This window comes from Magallana gigas, chromosome 6 (genome assembly GCF_963853765.1).
Source record: "Magallana gigas chromosome 6, xbMagGiga1.1, whole genome shotgun sequence".
NCBI classification, from domain to species: Eukaryota; Metazoa; Mollusca; class Bivalvia; order Ostreida; family Ostreidae; genus Magallana; species Magallana gigas.
In genome coordinates this window covers 33,934,850-33,958,309 of record NC_088858.1, presented here as the reverse complement: position 1 = coordinate 33,958,309, position 23,460 = coordinate 33,934,850, and the positions used below count along the sequence as shown (strand labels likewise).

At 31.3% G+C, this 23,460-nt stretch overlaps 1 protein-coding gene, 1 long non-coding RNA gene and 1 other non-coding gene across 3 annotated transcripts; all 3 read right to left on the bottom strand.

Moving 5' to 3' along the window:
* Positions 1-5,702: 5,702 nt before the first annotated feature.
* On the bottom strand, positions 5,703-13,050 carry LOC105348198 (uncharacterized). The gene is made up of 4 exons (XR_903518.4): positions 12,949-13,050; positions 9,390-9,596; positions 8,246-8,373; positions 5,703-7,347 (listed from the first exon to the last, which is right to left on the bottom strand). It is a non-coding gene; the product is annotated as an uncharacterized lncRNA (long non-coding RNA).
* A 1,966-nt stretch (positions 13,051-15,016) lies between these two features.
* LOC136269503 (lim and transglutaminase domain protein ltd-1-like) lies at positions 15,017-17,246 on the bottom strand. Its single transcript, XM_066088773.1, has 3 exons — positions 16,282-17,246; positions 15,687-15,879; positions 15,017-15,306 (listed from the first exon to the last, which is right to left on the bottom strand). Exons 1-3 carry the CDS (start codon positions 17,083-17,085, stop codon positions 15,152-15,154), a joined length of 1,152 nt encoding a protein of 383 aa, XP_065944845.1. The 5' UTR covers positions 17,086-17,246; the 3' UTR covers positions 15,017-15,151.
* A 39-nt stretch (positions 17,247-17,285) lies between these two features.
* LOC105348200 (uncharacterized) lies at positions 17,286-18,870 on the bottom strand. Its single transcript, XR_010715022.1, has 4 exons — positions 18,601-18,870; positions 18,244-18,447; positions 17,801-18,036; positions 17,286-17,482 (listed from the first exon to the last, which is right to left on the bottom strand). It is a non-coding gene; the product is annotated as an uncharacterized protein (transcript).
* Between the last annotated feature and the right edge of the window lie 4,590 nt (positions 18,871-23,460).

The following is a 23,460-nucleotide window of genomic DNA, read 5'->3' as shown; positions in this document are numbered from 1 at the left end:
CGTTTAGAAATTCGAATGGCACACACTACAACAATATTGAAAAATGCTTAAGAACTATAAAAGAGACCATATCTCAAAAGTTTGATCATTGACCTCATATAAATTTATGCCTGCAGAGTAAGGTCAAAATACCTAGTTTAATGCTATTATAATTTGGTATTATCATCATTTAGGTTGTTGTAAAATTGAATAAAAAAAGGGTAGGAATTTGAAAACGGATATAGGAAATTCGGACTGGAATATTCATAAAAATTGTGAATGAAAACGTAATGCTTTGTGTCTGTTTAGTGTCACAGCCATTCATAAACTGTATTTCATTTTTAAAAGAGTTTAGCTATTTGTATCATTTTCTAGGAAAATTTTAATCAATGTATAAAATCTTTAGGGGCTTTTCTTAAATTTTCAAAAAATATTTAATGGTCATTATCTCAAAAAGTAGGTCATTGACCTACAGTTTTGAAAGTGATAGATAGCACTACCATGATAGGTCTTTAACACACGGTGTATGGTTTTTCATTATCATCAGTGGAATTTTTTTTTTCATTCTGAGTAAACGTATACCTTAAGTCGTTTTTTTTTTTATAAGATGCGCCTTACTGTCTCATTAATATTACCATCATGATTCAACAAACTCCTTAGCTTAGTGATTTCACAGAGAACTGGGAAAGGGGTTCAACCCTCCGATACACCAGTAGAAATTTTTTTTTAAGATTTTATCTTAACTTGTTTACTTATTCCATTATATCCACCGTGGGCTAAATTACAGTAATCCTTTTTTTATTTTATTTCCTTTATACAGTTTAAAGGATAATCTAAGATCTTTATGATAAAAAAAAATACTTCGAGGCTGAGAATTGGGAAACCTTATGTTAGTGTTTATATTCATATTTCTTAAAATTTGTGAACACTGTTTATGGTTTAATATGGTCTAGCATCATGGAGAACAGGGAGGAACAACAAAAATTATAATTTTCCAATAAATTATTAACATTGATAACTTGACGAATGCATATTCTTTCCCAAACATCACATTCATTACATAAACTTATTTATCCATAATTGAAGATGTTCCAAATTAACGATTATTAAATCACGATCATTAATATGAACAACCTGAATCCTCCATCTGTATTAAGTAAACTAAAAACAAAAAGATGTATATTGCACTCTGCCACTGTTGTGAATGTATTTTTATCCCAAATAAAATTACAAATAAAACCAGATGTAGTAGATTTATTATGAAAGAATTGTATTTGATATAATTTGCCACGATCTTTTTTATAAACTTTTAAGCGGCATATATCGATTATTTCCCCTTTAACGATTAAATAAAGAGTTAAAAATTGAAGGACGAGTGACCACAAATTTGCGCAGTTATTTTGATATTTTGAAATGCAAATCTCAATAAACCTTTGAACTGTTATTCGTCGTGTGTAAATTATTAAACTAAATGATCTTATCAACAATACTTTTCATTGCGAAATTGCTAATCAGGATAGCTTATAGTCTCATGAGTTTTCTTTTCAATGTTCAACTGCATCCAACATGATTTTAATATTGTATGATCAATTTCTGCTTCTTTCAAGAGACAGCAGATGAAGACTCCGAACCGTGACGCGAGGAAATGTTTAAATCCATAATTAATTAGCGACCTGATAATTGTTTATGACGTGACGTATGAGCTTAATGACTCTGGATTATTTTTTTTCTCCTTATGCACCAGTTCTTCAATTGCTTAGTTACACACGGGTACATCAGACAGTTCAAACTTGCTGTCTGGAACACTAAGTAGTGTAACACCAAGGTCAAGGTTCCTGGACCATATTTCGGCAATATAGTTTTCCTAGAATAATAAAAATAAAACGGTCCTTTTGTTACTTTTACACATATTACAAAATGGATAGTTTTAAGGTGACAGACTTAACAACAACAATTAAGCTATAATTATTAGACATTTTTTAGAGAGAGATTATGTGCGGAAATCATTACCACTGATGTAAAAATTTCGTAGTATAATGCATAAGATCTGTCTATTAAATACATTAAATTTAGCTTTAAAGGGGCATTGTCGCGATTTTGGTCAAATTTTTTTTTTTCGATTTTAATATTTACAATGCTTCAGAAAGGCATTTTAAATAGGCAACTGAAGTTTGAGTGTCATTTGTTGAGTTATAAGCGAGTTACAAAGTTTGAATTTCTTCACTTCTTAAACAAAGCGTTTGTTTACATTTTGGATGTTGAAGCAAAAATTTCAGTTTAACTAAAACGAATGTGTTAAACGTTAGATACTGTTGACTCTCAAATTTTATGGGATCATTAAAATGCATTTCAAAAGCATTGTAAATAATAAAAACAAAAAAATAGAATTTGACCAGTTTCGTGACCATGCCCCTTTAAGATTCGCATTTCCGTCTTCTAAGTGCTATAATTATATTTATCACGGATTCTTGGCATCCACTGTGGTGAAGAGTTTCTTTTTTTTTAAAATGAACCGGTTCTATTTTTTATAAATCACACCCTTGAAAACAATCACATTAAATGTTTGTACCATAATTAAAGTGTATGTTAGATGGAATAAAAAGATAATTTAATTCTTTTCAATTTTACGGGTACAATTAGAACCATTTTAACAAAATCTTGGACTTTCGGTAGGACGTAACTATCCATTTCTTGCGTCGAAACAAGTTAAGAAATGACGCTTGTTTCAAGGTAAATATGCATCGATCGCAAAGTCTTTACTTAGAAGCCAGACAAATCTTGTTGATTTCAAAGAGCAATGACTGAGTGGCCAGCAATAAATAAAGATAGGCGTACGTCACATTGCTGTTTTACACAACAGCTCAAAGTCCAAGCTCTTGTTAAAATGGTTCTATATTGTTTGTACGACTGCTTTTCGTAATGCACCTATAGTATTTCGATACGCAATTTGTTTTTGCGTTTACAAAACTTATTTTGGTGTTTCTTTCAGTTTTACTGAAGGCTCCTAAACATGACTCGTTCTGGGCATTATACTTACAAAACGAAAATTGCATTAAATCAATAAAGATTGTCAGCTTTATTTAGAATTAATTCATGATATCCAAACGTACACTCAACATTTAATATTAAATAGATCAATAATGTTAGATGGAAGGAGACATAATTACCTGAAGATCAAGTAAACTATTGCTATGTGGACTAGTGGTATCCCACCGCTGACAGGATCTATTATTTATTTTGACATTCACAGCCCCCCCCCCCCCCCCCCCCAGTATTGTTCACCCATAGTATAATTTGCTGCAGTACACACTAAAATACAAGGTTTTAAAATCGATGATAGACTTGTTCGTCATTTTATCACTTTAATTAAAAATCTGAAACAAAAAAGAGAAAAAGGGAACATTTATTTTTCTATCTTTCTCATATATGTTCCTTATTTCAACACTACACATAATCCTTAAAAATAGCAAACGCTTCAACGAGTAACATCTGGACAAAAAATCAACCTTGACATTTAAACTGTGGTTTCTCCCATTGGCCGGTCGCCAAACACCTGATGTCTTCCGACCCGAATAGTTCCATTTGCGCTTGTATAATTTCTTTTTTCTCCTACGTAGCTTTCTAGAGAAAAGAATCAACCATTGTGAAGATTACCTGGAAGACTAGCTCTATAACCGTAACGCACTGGTAAGGGCTCTCCTAAACATCCTAACAAATTGAATGACATTAAAAAATATATTCTTTTATATATCTATTATATCTATATATTTTAATACAATAAAATTAGAAATTCTTTTGAAAACACTATATCTATTTCAAAAGAAGAGGAATATATAACAGTAAAAAAGGTTTAACGCATCATATGTCATCACCTATTAATTTAAAGGTCATCCGGAAATTGCACATGTAAACACACCGAGTTGTCTTGGACATTGGTTTAGTGTCACGTGAGTGCAATTTCTGTCTAAAAATAGTTACAATGAGATTGACACACTGATAAAAGAATTTGAATTAAAAGCTATTCGATGTCTGTGGTAAGAAATATGCACTCATAGAGAATGCATCTTTAAAAGTTTATAGTTCTTGAAGATCGTGTTTCAATGCAAGGTTTCTGGCTCACAATGTATGCCACGCCGCAGTATTTACATTCCCCTGCGCTTGCGTTGCTATGAAGCGGATGGAAAACTCAATATTGTTGTGTTTGCCCAACACGTTATTCTACATTTCTCTTTCTTATTTGATTTATCTACTTTGGAACACCGTATTTTTTCAAAAGTTCACCTTTTCATATGATATATAAAATAAGTTGAAATCATGTAAAAATTCGAAATTTGCTGAAACATGGCATTTGTGCGTCACCATGCCCCTTTAATGACTTATTTTTTTTCTTAACATATTGAAATTTAACAGACCTGTGAAAAAGAAATTCCTAAGACGTAAATAAAATTCTCCGTTTCTTCGGAATTTTCAGTGACTTGGACATAATCGGTTTCCTGTTGTCAATTCAGCTCACACAACAGTCGATTTCTGCTAAAAATTGACCGAGAGACAATCGGTGTGAACGTAACATGATTTTTTAAAAACACTGTTTTAATCCGATTAGTTTTTCACGTTTAAAAGAGTAACGTGCAAGTCGTCGACCAGATCGTACAAAAGCAATCCACATCATGAACATTACATGGTTTCTTAGATCCATTTTAAGAAATGACTTTATTTCATCAAATTCTTCTTTCGTAATGATCTTTTCTTTTTAAGGTCAGATGCGACCTATCTTCCTATAAAGTGCTCAATTGAAAATGTATAGCATGGCTTTATTTATAAGCATTCAAATGCATTTTACATGCTGTATTTTAAGGAAAATTCGATATACATTAGCTCCAAAAAGAGCGTTGTAATCTACCCTGAATTTTTGGAAATTAACAGGTTAAATAAAAAATAAAAATAAAAAATAAAATATCAAGGAAAATTAAATTAAATTGAGGAGTGTCTCGTGTTTCCTTAATGCTGACATGGATTCATTTAAGCATTTGCTCGTTTGATCAGTTTAAATCCCTCATCTTCTGTCGCTGGGTTACATAATTATACCGGCCGAGAAAGTTACAATGGACAATTTTACCATTTGGCAAGAGAAGCTGAAACTTGTTGGAAAAATTCTCAGGTAGTGTAGCAAAGGTTGTATAGTTTTGTCAAATCGAGGGTCTCTGAGGAAGGGTGGTGCCACAAAAGTGACGAGTTTTATATAAGAATAGAGAAAATTTTTCTTAAAAATACTGAAGAAACAAAAGAAAAGTGGTTTGAATTTTAACATAGAAATATGTGGAAAAAATAGGAAGATGTTTTCACTTTTTGTGCAAGATTAACTCTACTAAATTATCAAGATATTTTGAATTAGATATTGCAATGCTGATTTGATCAGAGCTTTGGCTATTGTTGCTTACGTGAGCGATATGGCCCACAGACCTCTTGTCAAAATTAAGGATTTGAATAATGTTGCAATCAATACTACCTATAAAACAAAACAGTGTTGTTATGACCTGACAAAAGGCCCAAAAGACTCGTAAATTGCGCTCTCGGTAAATATAAATAATTAAAGCTTTACACGCTATTCTCTTTATTTGTAGAATGCATTTTTGATTGAAAATATATAATGGAAAATAAAAAAAAACAGGGTACTTTATAAAGATGCTTTTTTGATCGATACCTTGATAAAAAATGACCACCAGGGAATTTTGAAGTAAATTTCGAAATGTAATTGTCCTTAAATTAGGTCTTGAAAAACATGGTTTGTCTTTGTTAAACATAACACCGTAACTCCTCTATTATTTTTTTTATCTTTTTGAAGTCAAATTCATAGAGTTCTCCTAAGCTGGAAACATATTACTTAGGGACATCTAAAAATGTACGTTTTACTTTGTATTTTCAGGATAATTCTTGCACTGAATTATCAGAATACTTTCTCAAATAATATATTTACTAACATTTACATGTATTATTTGTTTGTAAATACATGTAAAACAACAACCTCCGTAGGCAACTACGGAAACTACTAAAAGAAATGGAAGTGCAGCATATTTATTCTTCGTTTGGAATGATATTTAGGACGAATGATTAACTAATCAAGCGCTTATATATGTATAACGTTCTCTGAATTTTGACATCCATTTCCATTTCAACAAATATGGAGTCTACGCTAAGATTATGCCTTCGTGCAATTTAAAATTCACATCAGATAATCTTAAATCCACTCCAGGACCATCTTTAAAAGGTTAGAGATGATTACTAATGTGATGATTAGAACAAATTAAAAATATTTGTGAATACGCCATTTGCTTTTTGCCTTTAACACTGTGCTGGATAATTATGCCAATGCCAAGGTAGCAATTGCACCTGTCTAAGCTTAATATATCGAAAAATTCAAAAATGAATATATGCCATATGAAAAACCACTGCTTAAGGATATTTTATCCACCTTTATCATTTTATCTCACCTGTTAGGTGAAATACTTACCTTTAAAAAATTCATACAGGAAAACACCTTTTCAAAGAGAGAAAACCATTTAAATATAGAGTATTTTCTATAAGAATTAAAATTCCGATATGATTTGAACAAAACTCTAAAAGGGTTTTAAATCCAATAGGAAATCTTAATTTCCTATAAGAAAATTGCTTGTCTGAATAAAAATCCCACTAAAAATTACCTTTTTCTTATAGAAAATTTATGTCCTACAAGATTTTTTAAAAATCCTATTCGAGTTTGAATATTTCCTATAGGAAAATTTGTTCTCCTATGGTTAATTATTTTGAATAGTAAATATCTTTATCTCACCTATCAGGTGAAATACACAAAAGACAAAAGTGCTTATATAATTTCTAGACAAAGGTCCCTCGTTCGGAATACCTAAACATGTGTACGAAGTTTTAGGAAACTGTATCTTAAGCAAGTGCAAAAATGTCACCTTGCAGTGGCTTAATTATCCCGCACAGTGTTCTCTATAAAGTTTAATTTTCGATTTTCCTTTAGTTAACTTCTAGTATAATTCAGTATGTGGATAATTGGGTTACCTATCATTAAGACAATCACAGGAGTCGTTTTGTTCTTTCAAACCTTATTCTTATTGTAGATGGCATCAAAGGATAGTACTCAGTCTAATACATGTATATTAATAAAGTTCAAGTTATGTTGCTAGCACTGTTGTAACATTGCTGAAGGTCAAGATCACATTTGGATTTTTGATAATGATGTTTCAAAACCATGAATTTTGTTATCTATGTACAAACAGGTATTTCACACAATTCCCATCGAACACTCGGATCAACTGTGTAACACCAAGGTCGACTGGTTTGGTCAGGGTTGCGGCAAAAATTTTCCTGTCATAAAAAGAAACACCTTTAGCACAATTAAAAGAGCATGTTACACTTCAATCCTTTTCATTACTGCGTTTTTGATAAGAATCATAACACAAACTTCTTACAAAACAATGTATGTTGTACCCTCAACAAAACGACACTACAAGCTTTAAAATCACTAGACAAAATCATACGTTAAAAATACTTGGAAAAGTATATCCATTATATGACACACGATAACCAATCAAAGTTCATTGCTAGGCAAGGATTAAAAAGCATACACGAAGTATTATGCATGCTAGTCATTTTAAGTACGTAAACTCCAATACGTAAGGATATCTATCTATCTATCTATCTATCTATCTATCTATCTATCTATCTATCTATCTATCTATCTATCTATCGATCTGTATGTCTGTCTCTACGTCCGTCTCTCTGTTCGTTTCTCCACCCGCCTGTCTCTCAAAACGGGTTGTTATATTTTTCATTATTTTCTCGTTCATCTACACGTTTCCTTTGAGCAAAGCTACAATGTACCAAGACAAACATTTTGATTGAACTAGACGTTCAAATTACCGAAGAAACACGCAGAGGTTACATAACCGATATATTTTTGGCAGTCGGCAATTATAAAACTTTATAATATCTGCTTAGGAGTTAAAAAGTATAATAAATTGATTTCTCGCCTAGTTAATCAATATTTGCTCCGTTTAAATCCACAAAACACAATGAAAACACAAATAGAACTCATAACGCGTTATAAAAAGTCATATTCAAGTTTCAAGTATTTTGAATACAGATATTAATCTTTGTCATGTATTTTACAATAGTATTTTATGTACATACATGTCTAACATACTGTGGAAAGAAGAAAGTTTTATACATCATTTTTGTTTGTGACTTGGACCTGATAGATTACCTCGAGAGTAAGGAAACTATGGCTATGCGGAGTAGTAGTCTCCCATCGCTGACAAGTTTTACCGGTTACTGTCACGTTCACCGTCCCCCAGTATTGCTCTCCCTTAGGGTCACTTGTTTCGGTGCAGACTAAAATACATGTACACGAAAATAACTATCTATAGAAATGTTTGCTGTGGAATTAGTCAATTTTGCTGATTTTTTTTGGTGGGGAGGTTTTTTTTTAGGGGGGGGGGGGGTCATACTTCAATCTTTATTTAACGAGGCCGAGTACAGAACGAGTACGCACGCTTTCGCGCAGCGTTTCATTTGTATTGTGACGTCATCTTTTTGCTTGGTTGACGCCATGGCGTGATAGTTTCAACTGCACAGATATTCAGCGAAAATTGTTGAAAATATCTCGTTTGATGCTTAAAAATAATGTTATATTGAGGAATAAACATAAATGTCTCGAAGTATAAGCTATATTTGGGCTCGGGTCGAAAACGTTAAGAGGGTTCAGCAAGCCTAGCCTTCTGTCACGTTTTCTTAACCCGCCTAAATATAGCTAAATTCATATATTTCAGACAGTAACCATGTATTTTATATCAATGACCCTTAATATGTGATGTTATATATTTTTATTTACTTAAATATGTCTGAATGTTTTAATAATACTATTTATATCACCTTTTCCGCTTTTGTCAAATAAAAAATAGCCATTATCTGACGAATCTGGGAAATTGGGCATACAAAAATCAACTTTGATAAGACCCCTGGAACAAACCAGGAGGTAAAAGGTTTTTTTTATTTGACTATTAGATGCCTTTTAGCAATAACTTTAATATGTAGAACAGAAAAAGAAATCCCTAGGGCAGAAGTTTTGAAAAAATGTAAAAAATATGCAAAATTGATACATTTCAAGCAAAATCCCATAGGGTCCTATGTTAAAGATTAACACACTTTGAGATGACCTCCTAAACAAACGGTGTGGTAAATGTCTTATTTTTTAATCTTAAAATAATAACTATATCAGTAGAAATTCATGTAAAAAGTTTCATCCAAAAATCTAGGGCAGAACAAATTAGACCCGGCCTCGTTAAATGGGTTGGGTTTAATTATTGTTCTTGCATAAAAAAATCAATATCAAATAAAGTTACTCAAACCTTGGCATATGAATTGTGGTTTCTCCCATTGGCCATTCGCTAAACACGTGACCTGATTTCCGCCGACTGGAACTGTTCCATTTACGCATGTATAATTTCTTTTCTCTCCTACGTAGCTTTCTGGAGAAAAGAATCCACCATTGTGAAGATTACCGGGCAGACTAGCGCTATAACCGTAACGCACTGGTTGGGGCTCTCCAAAACATCCTTAAGTGATACATGAGTACATTTTACAATGGTGATGGCGACGTTAAAAAAAGTTAAAACCTTTGTTCTGATTTAATGTAGAAACTTGGTTTGTGCCACTGAATTTTAAAAGCAAGTTAACAATCGATAGTAGTTTAGATACATATGTATTTAAATTAAGAAGACCGTGCATATGTTGAGGAGTACTTTATGTCAGAGAGGAGTCAGAACTAGAAAAGCAGTAGACAGTAAAAATATCATTTTATTAATATATATAATGTAGTGTCAATTATACCGATGTATTTTTTATGGAAATTTTCAAATAAAGCATGGTTAGCCATTAGATGTCCGTTTAGTCATGCTATTTTGTTCTTTGTGCGGACGATCTTAAGTTAGAAATTTGTCCCAGCAAAAGAGGTAAGTGCTTAATTTGTAAAGAACATGTTTGACGGGGGGGGGGGGGGGGGGTGTTGTTAGTACAATCTTTATATACTCATGTTTCTTGTATCGGAATTCCGATGTTAAAATAAAAACAAACCAAAAATACATGTACAATGAGTCTTTCCATACAATTATACATTCTCTAAATGGTTTTTGTCCTCAACTACGCATTTACAAGGGATCCAATAAAATAAGCATTCTGAAAATGTTGCAAACAAAAATCAATAATTCAAATGAGACTTTCAAGGATCACAATTCTTGATTGTAGGGCTTCGTATTTATTCCGTGTTTGTTCTGGCTTAGTTTCAATTCATAAACGAAATATATACATGATATGGGTCAAATTTGGCCCCCATATATATTTCGACATTTTTAAAATTGTTTCTGGCACTTTCGATAGTTTTTTTTAGAAGAGTTGATGACTATGCAAGATATATTTTGTACACACTTTTTTATTCATTTGCTCTCGCTGGCAGTATATGGCGTCAGAAGTTCGGTAGAAACTAATAAATATTAAATTATCCTATACAATAGATATTTATAGTTCCATCTAATGGTATATCATTTGAAAAAAAAAACCCATTGCAAAGCCTGGACATAGACGTCGACAGCATATCTCTAAAATATTTTCTTCCATAATCGTTATTCAAGAACATACAATTGTTTCAAAATTTAAAGGATAGCAAAGCTGACGGGTTTTACTACAAATCGATTTAAGCTGAGTTTGTAGCAAAATATAATATCAAAATGAAATCTTACTTAGTTGTAAGTGCTTGTCGAATATCAGATCATTAATTAAATTTTCCTTTGTTATTTAACCTGTAATCTTCATTGAAGCAAATTAAACAATCATGATAATTATACTTTTCAAATTATTCAAAGAATGTTTTAATAATTATGTATCGTCCAGACTGAAGCGGATTTTAGCAAATCAATTGTTTTCTTTTTGGACATCGGTAAAGTTGAAAGTCATCTAATTCCATGAAAGATTTTCACACTTGCATCTTATCAACAATGAAAGCCTTAATATGAGGTATATATCACCAATGTTAACCCCTTGAAAGCGCTGAGCATCACTCAGCGCTATATTGTCGTTATTATTAGACTTCTACTTCCGGTGCATCGAATAACTGCCCCTTTTAGCAGAAATATAAATCATTTAAACTAGTTAGGGAACCAGTTTCAATGGTTTACACGCATAACTGCAAGGGCTTTTGTGAATCTAATGTGCAGGGCTTACTAACATCATTGCAGTGGCTGCTACGCAGTGATTAGTCACACCGAGTGCTGATTGATTAAATTGTGATGAAATTTCAAATGCACTTGTGTAAATTGGAATTCTGGGAAGGAATTACTAGACAGTCCGTGAATTCGAAGAAGTTATGAAACTGGTTAGTTTTTTTTTAGGTCAAAGTGTCCATCGTCGCATTGTATACATGTACACTGCTACACACTTGTCTCCTCACATCCAGTTATAAAAATATATGTATATCGGCATATTATTATTGAAACTATTTATATCCTGTTTTTATAGAGGGGTTTCTGGTTTATGTGGGGGTTTCTTGTAACCTAAAATTTATATTACACTGGCTGACTTTCTAAGCTTTTAAAAAAGCTAATCTTGTGAGAAAATATAGTGCGTAAACAGAAGCTGAAATATAGAAAAGCTAAATTCAGCTAAATGCAGTACATATGTACAAGAAGATTCAGAACATCAATTATTATGGTCAATGTATATAAAAAATGTATATATTTAAAGATAATAAACTTACAACAACAATATAAAAGTGCAAACATTAGGCAAACAAACGTATTTGTTTTCCCTCGGACTGAAATGTCATACTTTCATTGGATTAAACATGACACGTGATTGCCTCATATATCTCTATGTAAGTTCTTTGAGGATTTATATTAGGCAATATGGCCGTCATTGGCCGCCGCCTCACCTACTCATCTCGATATATCATATTATTTAACACAGAAGTCGTGTTCAGTAAGTCCTTAAGATATTTAGAGTAGTTACCCTTTGGAATTATTTTTAAATTAGAGTAGTTGCCCTTTGAATATTGACGTCACATTATTATGTCTGGAGCAGAGCAAAATGGCAGCGTCGAAATTTGCTCAAATCTCTGCGGAGGTTTAAAATTGAATGGCAACAAAACATTGTTAGTAATATGGGTGAAGCGAAGATTTTTTAAGTGTATTTGAAAGGTGGTATTGATAATTTTTAATAGTTTAAATGAGTTTAACTGGACGAGATGTAATACATCTTGTACATGGCTTTGCGTAGATCACCGCTATTTGTGAATGAATATGTCGCTTGATAGTCCGAGGGAAAACAAAACACTTATTAGGTTACATGTAGTTACTGACTCACTACGAAAATATATTGGGTTGATCAATCTCATAGATGGCTCGGCTTCGCCTCGCCATTTATGAGATTGATCAACCCAATATATTTCCGTAGTGAGTCAGTAACTAACCTAATAAGTAATATTAACACGTCCCACACAAGGTCCAGATGTAAAATAAAGTGTAACAAATTAAGGGCTTTTATATATCATGATTCAGACAAGTGTCTGTTTACAAGTCGTAGATTCGATTTAAATAAACTTAAGTGTATATGATAAATCATACTATACATGTATATTTAAAGGAAACCTAAAATCGACCAAATTTTCTTAATCAAAATTAATTTAAATTGAATAATGATACATTTGGATGAGTACAACTTCAATGCCATTTTGACTCTTCTGGGCTTGGATACTTTCAATTATTATACGTTATACGTTAGATAATTTAGTATCTATACGTTAGGTACTTTCAATTATTATACGTTATACGTTAGAATCATTTTACAGATTAAAAAAAAATCCTCTTTGATTAATCATGAAGTAAGGAAGGAAGGAATTGGTTTTTATTTTGTACTTACTTGATACAGTACAAGAAAGTCCTCCCGTGGTTGAGGAAATACAACTCTGACCCAAAGGACACGGTGTATTGCCACAAGCTCCGGCCAAAGAAATGGTTTCCTAACAAGCAAGACGATCTTGATGTAGATGATTAAAAGAAAACTTTGCATTGCAACTGTTTTTATATTTTCAAATTGCAGTTTCCTTTCTACGTGTATATCATTAGAAACATATTACAAAATTTCAAAAAAGCAATTGAATTTAAGAAACACAGATTCATATGCATTTCAATACAATAAAGTTAAATTATAAAAAAAACGTGCCTGTGAAAAAGAATTCCTGGAGATATGAATAAAATCGTCCGTTTCGCTGGTATTTTCCATAACTTTGACTGTGGCGGTCTCTGACTGTGAATTCAACTCACACAATAGTTGATTTTTACTAAAATTGATCGAGAGACAATCAGTATGAACAGAACACAGTTTTAAACACTGTTTCTGTCCAATTGGACTCTCTCTTCTAAACTCATAACCAATGAGTCGACGACCGGATTGAACTGATGCAATCCAAATCATTAGAATAAAATTTTTGAAATCCATTTTCTAATAACCTTAGTTTTGTTTCTATCTTATTTCCTCAATCCGTGTCACTCTATATCCTATGAAATTTTAAATGAACTATATATGTATGCTTCCAAAGATACAATCGATATCATTCTATCTTTATAAAGCATGTCAGAATGCTACAGTGACGAGTCCAGTAAAACGATTTGAAAAATAGAAATTGATTGTTCTACTCTGTATTCTGCTAAGTCATTAATTACTTCTTTTGAGTTAATCGAGCATAAAATTGACCAAATGCATAAACGTAAAATAACTAAGCACTTGATACCCGGTCACCCTGTGTATAAACGCAAATTCAAACTTAATAATTTACGTAGTTACTTAAAAAAAAATTCATAATAGTCATTAATTCGCATATTTGATTTATCAATATTACTAGGTATCATATAATAACCCATGAATAATTTAAGAGACGTAAAGTTATAACTATCGAACTAAATCATCATTGTATGAACGATTTATTACCATTAAAATCATTTTGATAATACCTCAACAGAGTGCATAAAACATAACACGATAATTTGAACCGAGAGGTATCCGTAAATGTGTACATAACCCCCCCCCCCCCCCCCCAAAAAAAAAAAAATTCTACAAAAGAATTTTTTCCCTTACAAAATCAATTTTACCTTTATTAGATTTACCTATATTTGATTAAAGTGATAATGTGATAGTAAAAGTATTATGTCTATGTGCAGTTATTTGTTTTTTATTTTTTGTATCTTTCGTTTTGTTCAATAGAATCTTAAATTCGTATCATTCAAAGTTTTACTCTGCAAGTTAATCGAGTTCTTTTTTATCTGTAATTTCATTGGTTCATATTTACCAATTATATTGAAGCTATATGTATTTATAAGTTACCTTCTGTTCTTATTAAGTAAGAGCAGTACACCGTTTCTAGAATATATTATCCAGCCAATATTCGTTGCATCTTATGATATGTAAATTTCATATTAACTTATGTTTCACTTCTCGGTGTAAATGCTAGGGTCTGGTTTTAATTTAATTGCATTGTCAATACTAAAGTGTATTTTTGTAATTACAGTTACAATACTTGGAATGTGTCTGTAAAGTTCAAAGTTTATCTTTTTACAGTTTGCGCTGTTATTGATTTTTTTTATAGAACGTATAATGTACTTGTGGTAATTTAAAGCTATTGTCTTCTCTTTCATTTTGTCAGTTTTCTCAAATAATATATTATTTTGTAGGTCAATGCATCTATATTTTCATTCTACAAATAAAGTCATCAGATACCCAGTACTCCATTTTCATTTTTCCTTGACTAAGGTGACGTGAATGAATTATAGTTTGAATATTTTTATATTCAACCAAACAAATAGAATTAAAATATGCATCCTTACTATAATTTGGGGATAATGAACAAAAATATTAATACTTATTAGAACACTAATCTACGTCTTTGAATGTACAAAAGAAAATGTTCAATTAATCAATTTCTTTCTCTTTAAATTCCTTTTATTTGATTTGATGCATGTATTTATTTTAATCATCTAAGTAGTAACTTTTGCATCTGCAAAAGGAAAGGTCCGTATTGAAAAGACAAAATTCAAACACAGGTATCAGACACAATTGAATGAATATGCTATAATTCGTCTTTGTCCCTTTTCAAACTTTGGAGGAGGTTCTTAAGTGTATTTATTTCCCTCATAAGGATAGGGGAATAGATGGACGACTGTATTTTCTTTAGAGTTCTCTCTGTCACATCATAATTGTTTCGAAGTCTAGCATCACGTGCGTCTGTAAAGTAGTAAAACATATCTTTAAACCGATATCAAAGAAGCATGGATTAATTTTTCTTTAGAAAATTCAACTTTTCACTAAGTGTATTTCCTGTTTTGAAAGGAGGATGTCATCGTATTATTATTCCTAAAAGAAATGTTCATTTATTATATATATCATTTTTTTCTGTTTTCTTTTTTGTTTCTATAAAAGGGATTATAACATTTAGGGCTTTTTACATGCAGGATGGTAAAGAGAAAGGACCAAAGAAATCTTCAGTATAAATCATTTTGTCATCAATATTTTATGATCATCGTTGGTATTTGGTTATACAATATGATACTTAAGAAATTAAAGGAGGTGATGAAATTAAGAAATATTTAGAAAACAAAAATTACCGTTTTTCAAAGTGAGAACCTCCACTTTAGCTTTAGCGGAGACAATGTCATTGTCGTTTTCGCTTATGTTTTGCTTGATACATCTTTCCACGGCTTTATGAAACTCGTCCACGGCCTTGCTAAACAATTGTCCAACCTCAATGTGCGATAAAGCGATTTGTAGTTTTTGTCTGGCAATTCTCTGATTGGTTTTCTGAAATAGATAACAAACTTACAAAGCTCTTGATTGTACAGGTATGATTGTACTATTTTTTGTCTTTTTGTCGTTTCAAAATAATTAGACCTACATTTCTTTTTTTAAACAACTAACTTTTTACCATACAATTATATTTCGGGTAGTCAAATATCAAAAAAATACACGCACTTGGTCTTTAAACTGGTTTCATCTAAATATTTGAACTGAAAAATTCTTTATTAATTTTGGTGTTCGAAACACCAGTCGATAAAAAAAACTTTACAATTCTGATAAATATAAATAATTTAGTGCAAAGAAGAATGACCTTAAATCATAAATGAAATAAATATTGTATTTATTTCATGTCGTTTTAATTACGACGTGAAGACTGTACGTAGACATTTATGTAGATGTAAATACCTCAGGTTTCTTTAAGTAAGTGCTCAGCAGGTAGTTACAAACATTAACTCCATGCATATGATGAGCGATGGAAGAAAGAGATGAAGTGTTGGTGCTTTCTTGTTTTTTGCAGGAAAATATTGTCAAAGCATACTCTCCTTCCAAAGGGACCTCAGTTTGAATGACGACCATGCATGTACTACTTATCATTTCAACCCGAACGTGACTTCCCAGATCCTTGGAATCGGTGTCATTGTGATGCAACATTGCTATAATTGATTTTTTCTCAAAAACACTTTGAATTGTAGTGAATGAAATGTCAAGTTTAGTTTTAGGTTTTACAGGAACAAATCCATCAGGATGCGACGGTGTAAACAAGTTGGCCTCTGTAGTTGCTGGACCTGGACCAAATCCGATACGTCCAGGGTCAAATGGTAGAATGTGGAAATGTTGCTTTGGAGATCGATTGTCGATGCGGAACTCTGCAATTCTAGATAGCGTTGAGTTATGGGGTGCACCGTAGCAACATAATTTGAATGTTCCTTTCATTGGTAGGCTTATCTTAAAACGCCACAAGTCACCACATCGCACCATTGCAACCAGTTTGGGAAGGGTTTTATCTTTAAGCAAAAATTTGATGTCCTCATCAGTGTTTTCACTGCCTTCTTTTAGATATAATTCATACCATAAGTCGATTGTGTTGGCGTTCTTTATCGGTGCTTGAATTTCTATTATCACTTCTCCATTCGTACTTTGTAATAAGCAGGATTTTTCAGAAACCATTTTCAAACCTAATCCAAAAAATGTCGGAAATAGGTAGGGCATCTCAAGAAATGATTCTCTGTTGATGGGTTTCTTACCGAATTGCCATTTGTCATTATTTGGATGACATAGGTATATGAATTCTTCAGGATCTGGGAAAATATAGTATTCTTTGAATGCCTTTTTTAAGACTCCAACTGATTCTTCAACCTTTTCAAGGACCGATTTACCACTCCCCTCAAGCTTCATCCATCCCCCTGCATTATAGCCTACTAAACTTTTGCAGACCCAATATGGATGCACGATTTCCCACCTTTTGTCTACAAATACGGATGCCCAAGTGTCCCTGTACTTTGTGTCATATTTTCCAGCATCATCATTCAAATTTAGTCCATCCCCTGGTTGGTATTCTCCGGCTTTTGATATTCCGGATACCCTCACGCATTTTAGCCCAAACGCTCTGTAAAATGAGTATTGGATGTAACGTTCTCCAATTAAGAACAAGTCGAAAACACATATTCTTTTCTGATGTTTTAAACAACATGATTCATATTAAGTTGACATAAGGTCTCTATGAAGAAAAAATACTCTTCCAAAAAGACAATTAATTAAAAAGAATCAATGACAATATCCTTTTGTAGCTAATGATTGATAAGAAAGAAAATGAATGGAATGCAATTGGACCAATTTTATAAAAACGAAAGATTTTTTTAAATTTGAAATTCTTTTTAAGAATTTTAAATGTCTTTAACTTTAATTTGAATTACGTCTAATTTACCTGCAAAGTACAGTAAAGAAAGTGACAAAGAGTGATTGTTTTTTTGAAAGTAAAGAAAGGAACCCCTCAGGAGTGTCTCGAGATGGAGTTCGATCAGCAAAGTCATCAGGGTTTTGTTCTCCTAGCCATACAACAATTGCCCGGACGGTCAACTTCTGTTTATTCTCATGTTCTACTAAACCATTGAGAAGATAACTTTTCAAGTTTTCAAAACTGCTAGCACACGCTTGAGAAGCCTGAATAAATAAATAACACTCAAACTTCATGCAGAAAACAGACCTCTTGACAGACATTAATTTGTAATACTAAATTTACGACGTGGTGAACAATTTTTTCAATTGATTTGATAAGACGTTTACATACATTATATGACTTCTTGCTAGATGTAAACGAGAAAACCAAATGATTTATCATCCTTTGTTATAACCAATAAGAGTATTTACCTCTTTTGCTCTTGTATCTATGTCTTTCACGGTAAGTTTATGTGAAACAGGTTTGCTAGGTCCTGGAATTTTTTCACCAAAATCCTCGAATTCTGGAGACCAATTATCAAAAAAATGTGCATACTTCTTTCTATCTTTACAGACGTTTATTGCATTTTCATGTTCCAAGTCTTTGTATTCTTCCAATTCATCTTCAATTTTTACCTAATGTTTTAATTAGAACATGTATTAGTGACGAATGCATCATATATGTTAATGAAAATACTATAAATTCATATTCAATGTAATTTTTTCAAAAAACAAATTAATGTTAATATTATCCAAGAGTTTTTCCATCATATTTTTATTGTTACTTACAGTTTCGTTTGCCTGATCTGTTCCTATAAAAATGCAATCTAAACCTAGGTACTTCTCGGGTTCTTCTTTGACAAATGGTGAAGGAGATGGCGATAATACCATTGGTATATTGCTGCTTGTGCAACCCATTCTACGCTTATTTTCACCATGTATGTACCGAAAGGTAAACTTCCTTAAAGTGGCGCATCGTCAGTCTAGTTGATTTTAAATCCACATATACATGTTGTCGACAGTATATACAGGTGTTAAAGAAGGAATAAGGAATTCCCAAAACTCATGTTGTCTTCAATATATGCAAAAAAAGGAATTCCCCAAAACTATTTGTTAAAATAAACTGTCCTTGAAAATTTTTTATAAGGATCTTCTTATCCAAGAATCAATAATTTGCATAAATTTTTAACATTAGTTTACATAGTATGATGAATTGATTCATTCAAAATATTAATATTTTCTTTGAAATATTTCCTGTCTGTTAGCTGTTCATCTAGATCTGTATACTATTACATCGACTGTTAGTACAGACGATATTTGAAAAGATTTAATATTCATTTGTTATCTTTCTATTAATAATCATACATCAACAACTGCTTAAATTCAAAAAATGAAAAATGATTTTTATAATTTATGATTTTAATTTATACTTTATGATTTTAATTCATATTTATTTTAAAAAGAAATATATCTATGTGTACTGCAGACAATGGACAAAGTTGGAAAAGTTTCAAAGGTTTGATCAATTGAACTTGAGAGTCTTGAAAGTAGTTTATTATTTTTTCAAATGGAAAATTGACAAGAAAAGATAAACAAGCATAAAGCGTCGGTAAGCAACGAGCTTTCTCAATTGCTCTACACCCGTTAAAGTAAATAATTCGATGTTTCAAATGAATAACTCATATCAGTTAAAACATCCAAATTACAATTGAAAAGATTACAAAGTAAATTTCACAACGCATTTGTGATACTTTAAAAATGGGTTTGAGGTTCGTTTTATCATATTTATAATACATCAAAGGTTTGATATTTTGAGATAAGTTTTAAAAAATGTTTTAAGACTTAAGATATGATTAGATTTGAAATTCATAAGCTGTTTGTCTATCGTAAGATTATCACATTTACATTATTTCTGGTCATTTTGTTTGTAAAGACAAAATTTGCCAAAATAAGAGGTTTTATATAAAATGCACTTATTATGCGGTTATAAAAGACATTATATCATTTGTAAATAAATCAATTTCTGTCGATATCATGCTATTCGATTGTTTAAAAGAGAAGTTTATAAACGTTTATTATCTACTTACAGTAATAAATTAAATGCAGTGAGTTCGTGCATCGATACAGCTAACTGTACATTACCTCTATCAGCGTTCAAAGCTATAAAACAAATCTGTTTCCATCCTTATAGGTGAAGAACCTAGGCTTGGCTTATCAATAAACCTTTTTAAAGGCACACTTTTTAGGGGTTTCAACTAATTGTAATTGTTCATGGATGTTTAAACTATATATTAAAATTTGGATAGGAAGATATAATGAATATATGATAAGTAGGCCATTACTTAGCATATTACATGTACAATATATTTATATCTACCGCGTACTCTCTTCTTTATTTCTTTAGAAAACCGATTATGATTCATGGTTCTACAGAAGCTTACAGAGCTGAAATCTACAAGATCCAAATTTTACCAATTTGTCGATTGGTTAAAACCTTAAGCGACGTAAGAAAATCACGGACTGCACGAATGACGTCGGACTAAAATTTCCATATATAGAACATTATTCATTTGTTCTCCCTAACGCCCGAACAACGCTTCGGTGACTTTATCTACTCTTATATACTATGTACGATTAATTCAGTATATCTATATGAATAGCTAAATTCATAATACGCAATTGCTTACATGTACATGTGGTTTCAAAATATTTTGATGTACATGTATATATGACATACACTGGGTTTCGAAACATGTTCTATCAACTCACTAGGTTCTCACTCTAGATGTACAATGTACATGCATATAACTTAACTCTTACTTTTTTAACTTTCAAATATCGTCTTTCAGCTGCTATCATGAATGAGTTCAAATAAAATAAGATTTCTTTATTTAAAAAGTGTTTCTTTTGTTCACAGGTTTTGGAACAACATTAACATAGGTGCAATTTTTGTTTACTCAATTTGTGTTTTTAAATAAAGAATCAAATTAAGGAAGTTGGCTCCTAAAATAATAGTAATGTCAATCATCCGAAAACCACTTAGATATAAAGATGGAGACCTAAAAAAGTTCATTTATTTTTTTGTGACCCATGTCACATGCCATTTTCTGGAAATATAGGGCCAAATACAGTAATGATAATTTTTCTGAAATGTTTGCCAAAATTTGACATGAAAATTAATAGTTTGAAGAAATCAAATAAATATTTATAGTTGAACAATTATTTAGCGATGGTTTTAATACAATATAAAGTTGAACACATGTAGTGACTATAAAAATAAAATTTCAGTCTAAGTTTGAAATTTCTCGCTTTACTGGTGGCTTCAAAGGCAAGTACATTATGAACATAACAAGAGATGTTACAAAATTTTGAGTAATCTAATTATAACGCAAATTAAACAAATTATGGAAATGTCATCTTTCCAAAACTTTGCATACAAATAGACATACATTTAATGTCTCATTTAAATTAAAACGAGTAAGGGTCGCATCTCAAAAATTGAGATATAGCATGAAAAAAGCTTATTTTAGGCCTAAATTGGAGTTAATTTTTTCTTAACTTCTATGAAATATAAGCTAATTATTCCAAAATATATAAAACAAATATCAAAATATTGCTTAAATATGTTTTAGAACATCAATAATATATCGTAATACACAAACTATTCAGAAGTTTGGTCTGCGATGATAATTAGGAAGCTAATTAAAGAAACAGTACTCTCAAACTAGTGAGTTATGAAAATTGCTCATTTCCTTCTTCAAAACCTTCCGCCATAAAATATAGTCCCTTATTTAACTATGTAAAAATGTAATTTTTTAAAAACAATTTTATTCAATAAAGTTTATTTGGCATCGTAAAATATAAATATACTAAGATAATTAATATGCGATGCAGAATTTTCAGACTAGAGCTGACCTAAAATGGCTACCCAAAACCTAAGGAGTGAACCCTCTTAAAGACGTGGCCGTCTATTTCAGTTATAGAATACTCGATTGTAGGCATATTAATACCCAGTATGAACACTCCAAATAAAATCAATAGTATATTTTAGGTCAAATGAAACAGGAAGAACGTGCGATTTCGTGAAAAATTACTCATGCCAAACAGCATGCTTACAATTTACTCAATGCGAGATAAAATACATTTCGATTTGATTGTTATTTTTTAAATGCAACAAATTGAACTTGGGAGTCAACTTTATATAACACCTCTATTCAAGTGTGGGGCTTTTATAAAATTATTTTTATTACCCTGCTTTAAAAAAGTGAATTGGATAAACCTTATCACGTAATACATTATTACGTTAAGGATATCGTTTTTTATATTATGGTAAATTGTGTTCATGATTGTCTCTAGTAATAATAGTAAATCATGCAAATTTACTTTTAAAAAACCTTATCAAATTAAACATTCAATTGACGAAGGGTTTTCTTGGTATACAGAGAAATTATTCATGTTTGCAGTTACGTTAATAGGCTTTCATTATATACAAAACACACAATTCAGCAATATTTCTTTAAATATTTCTCTAAATAGATAAAAACCCTCTCCCAAATAATAGATCATTGGTAAAAAAAAAAATAAAAGGTTTAAATGTTCGGTATTATATATTCAATACTTTTTTCAAATTTCGTTTTAAACTAACACACGAATTTAAATTTGACTCAATTATAAAGAATGATTGACTGGAAATTCCAAATCTAGATACAACAGTGACTGAAAAAGTCAACAGCGATCAATAAAAATGTGTCTTGAATAACTTCCTAGCTCTTAAAGAATTTGTTTTCTTTACCTTTGTAAGATCATACCTAACACGTCGATTTAGATAAGAATGAAATGCTTGATTGTATGATTTTACGAGGTCTCGATGGTCTAAGACATTTTTCATTTCAATTCAATGGTTTACTGACATCACCATGTTGGCATACAGTCAAAATGAAATCAAATGACTGTAACATAAGGGCTACAGCATGCAGGACAGTTTTATACAATACTTTATAGTCCCTGGAACTGTTTACTCTGCATAAAACATTTATCCGAGTAGATACATAGACGTTTTGTAGTATTATAATCACATGGATTAACAATTTCTTTTATGGGATCAATACCACAGTACAATTTATCATTGAAAATATCACAATAATGAAATCGAAGATTGTCACACACAGGACAGTAAAGTACAAAATGTTTTCATTTTCGACTAATAATTTTCAAACATAGCATAAACGTTTTTCCTTTGGGATAATTGGTTTACAATTATTTTAGACTCTTTTTATGTCCTTTAAGCTCTGTATAAAGATACAAGAAAATGTTCAAAATTTAGAACTAAATTGTATCAGTTTTTCTCAATTCTTTAATATGTACATGTAACTAATAGATTGTAGCCCAAAAATTATTTCTGAGAATTTAAGTTAGATCTGATCATCGTTTGTTAGGTAACCACCCAGTCTCCCTAAATCATTTCACAAACAGTATATATCATTACCCAAAATCTGAATTGATATCAATTATAACTTTCTGTTTGAAAAAGATTGGATAAAATGCACACAACATAAATTTATAATGTTTAACAATCAAAGCATTTATGTTCTAGGATACCATTAAAATAGAGATAAAAATGCAGATGGTGTTTTGTTGCACACACACCCT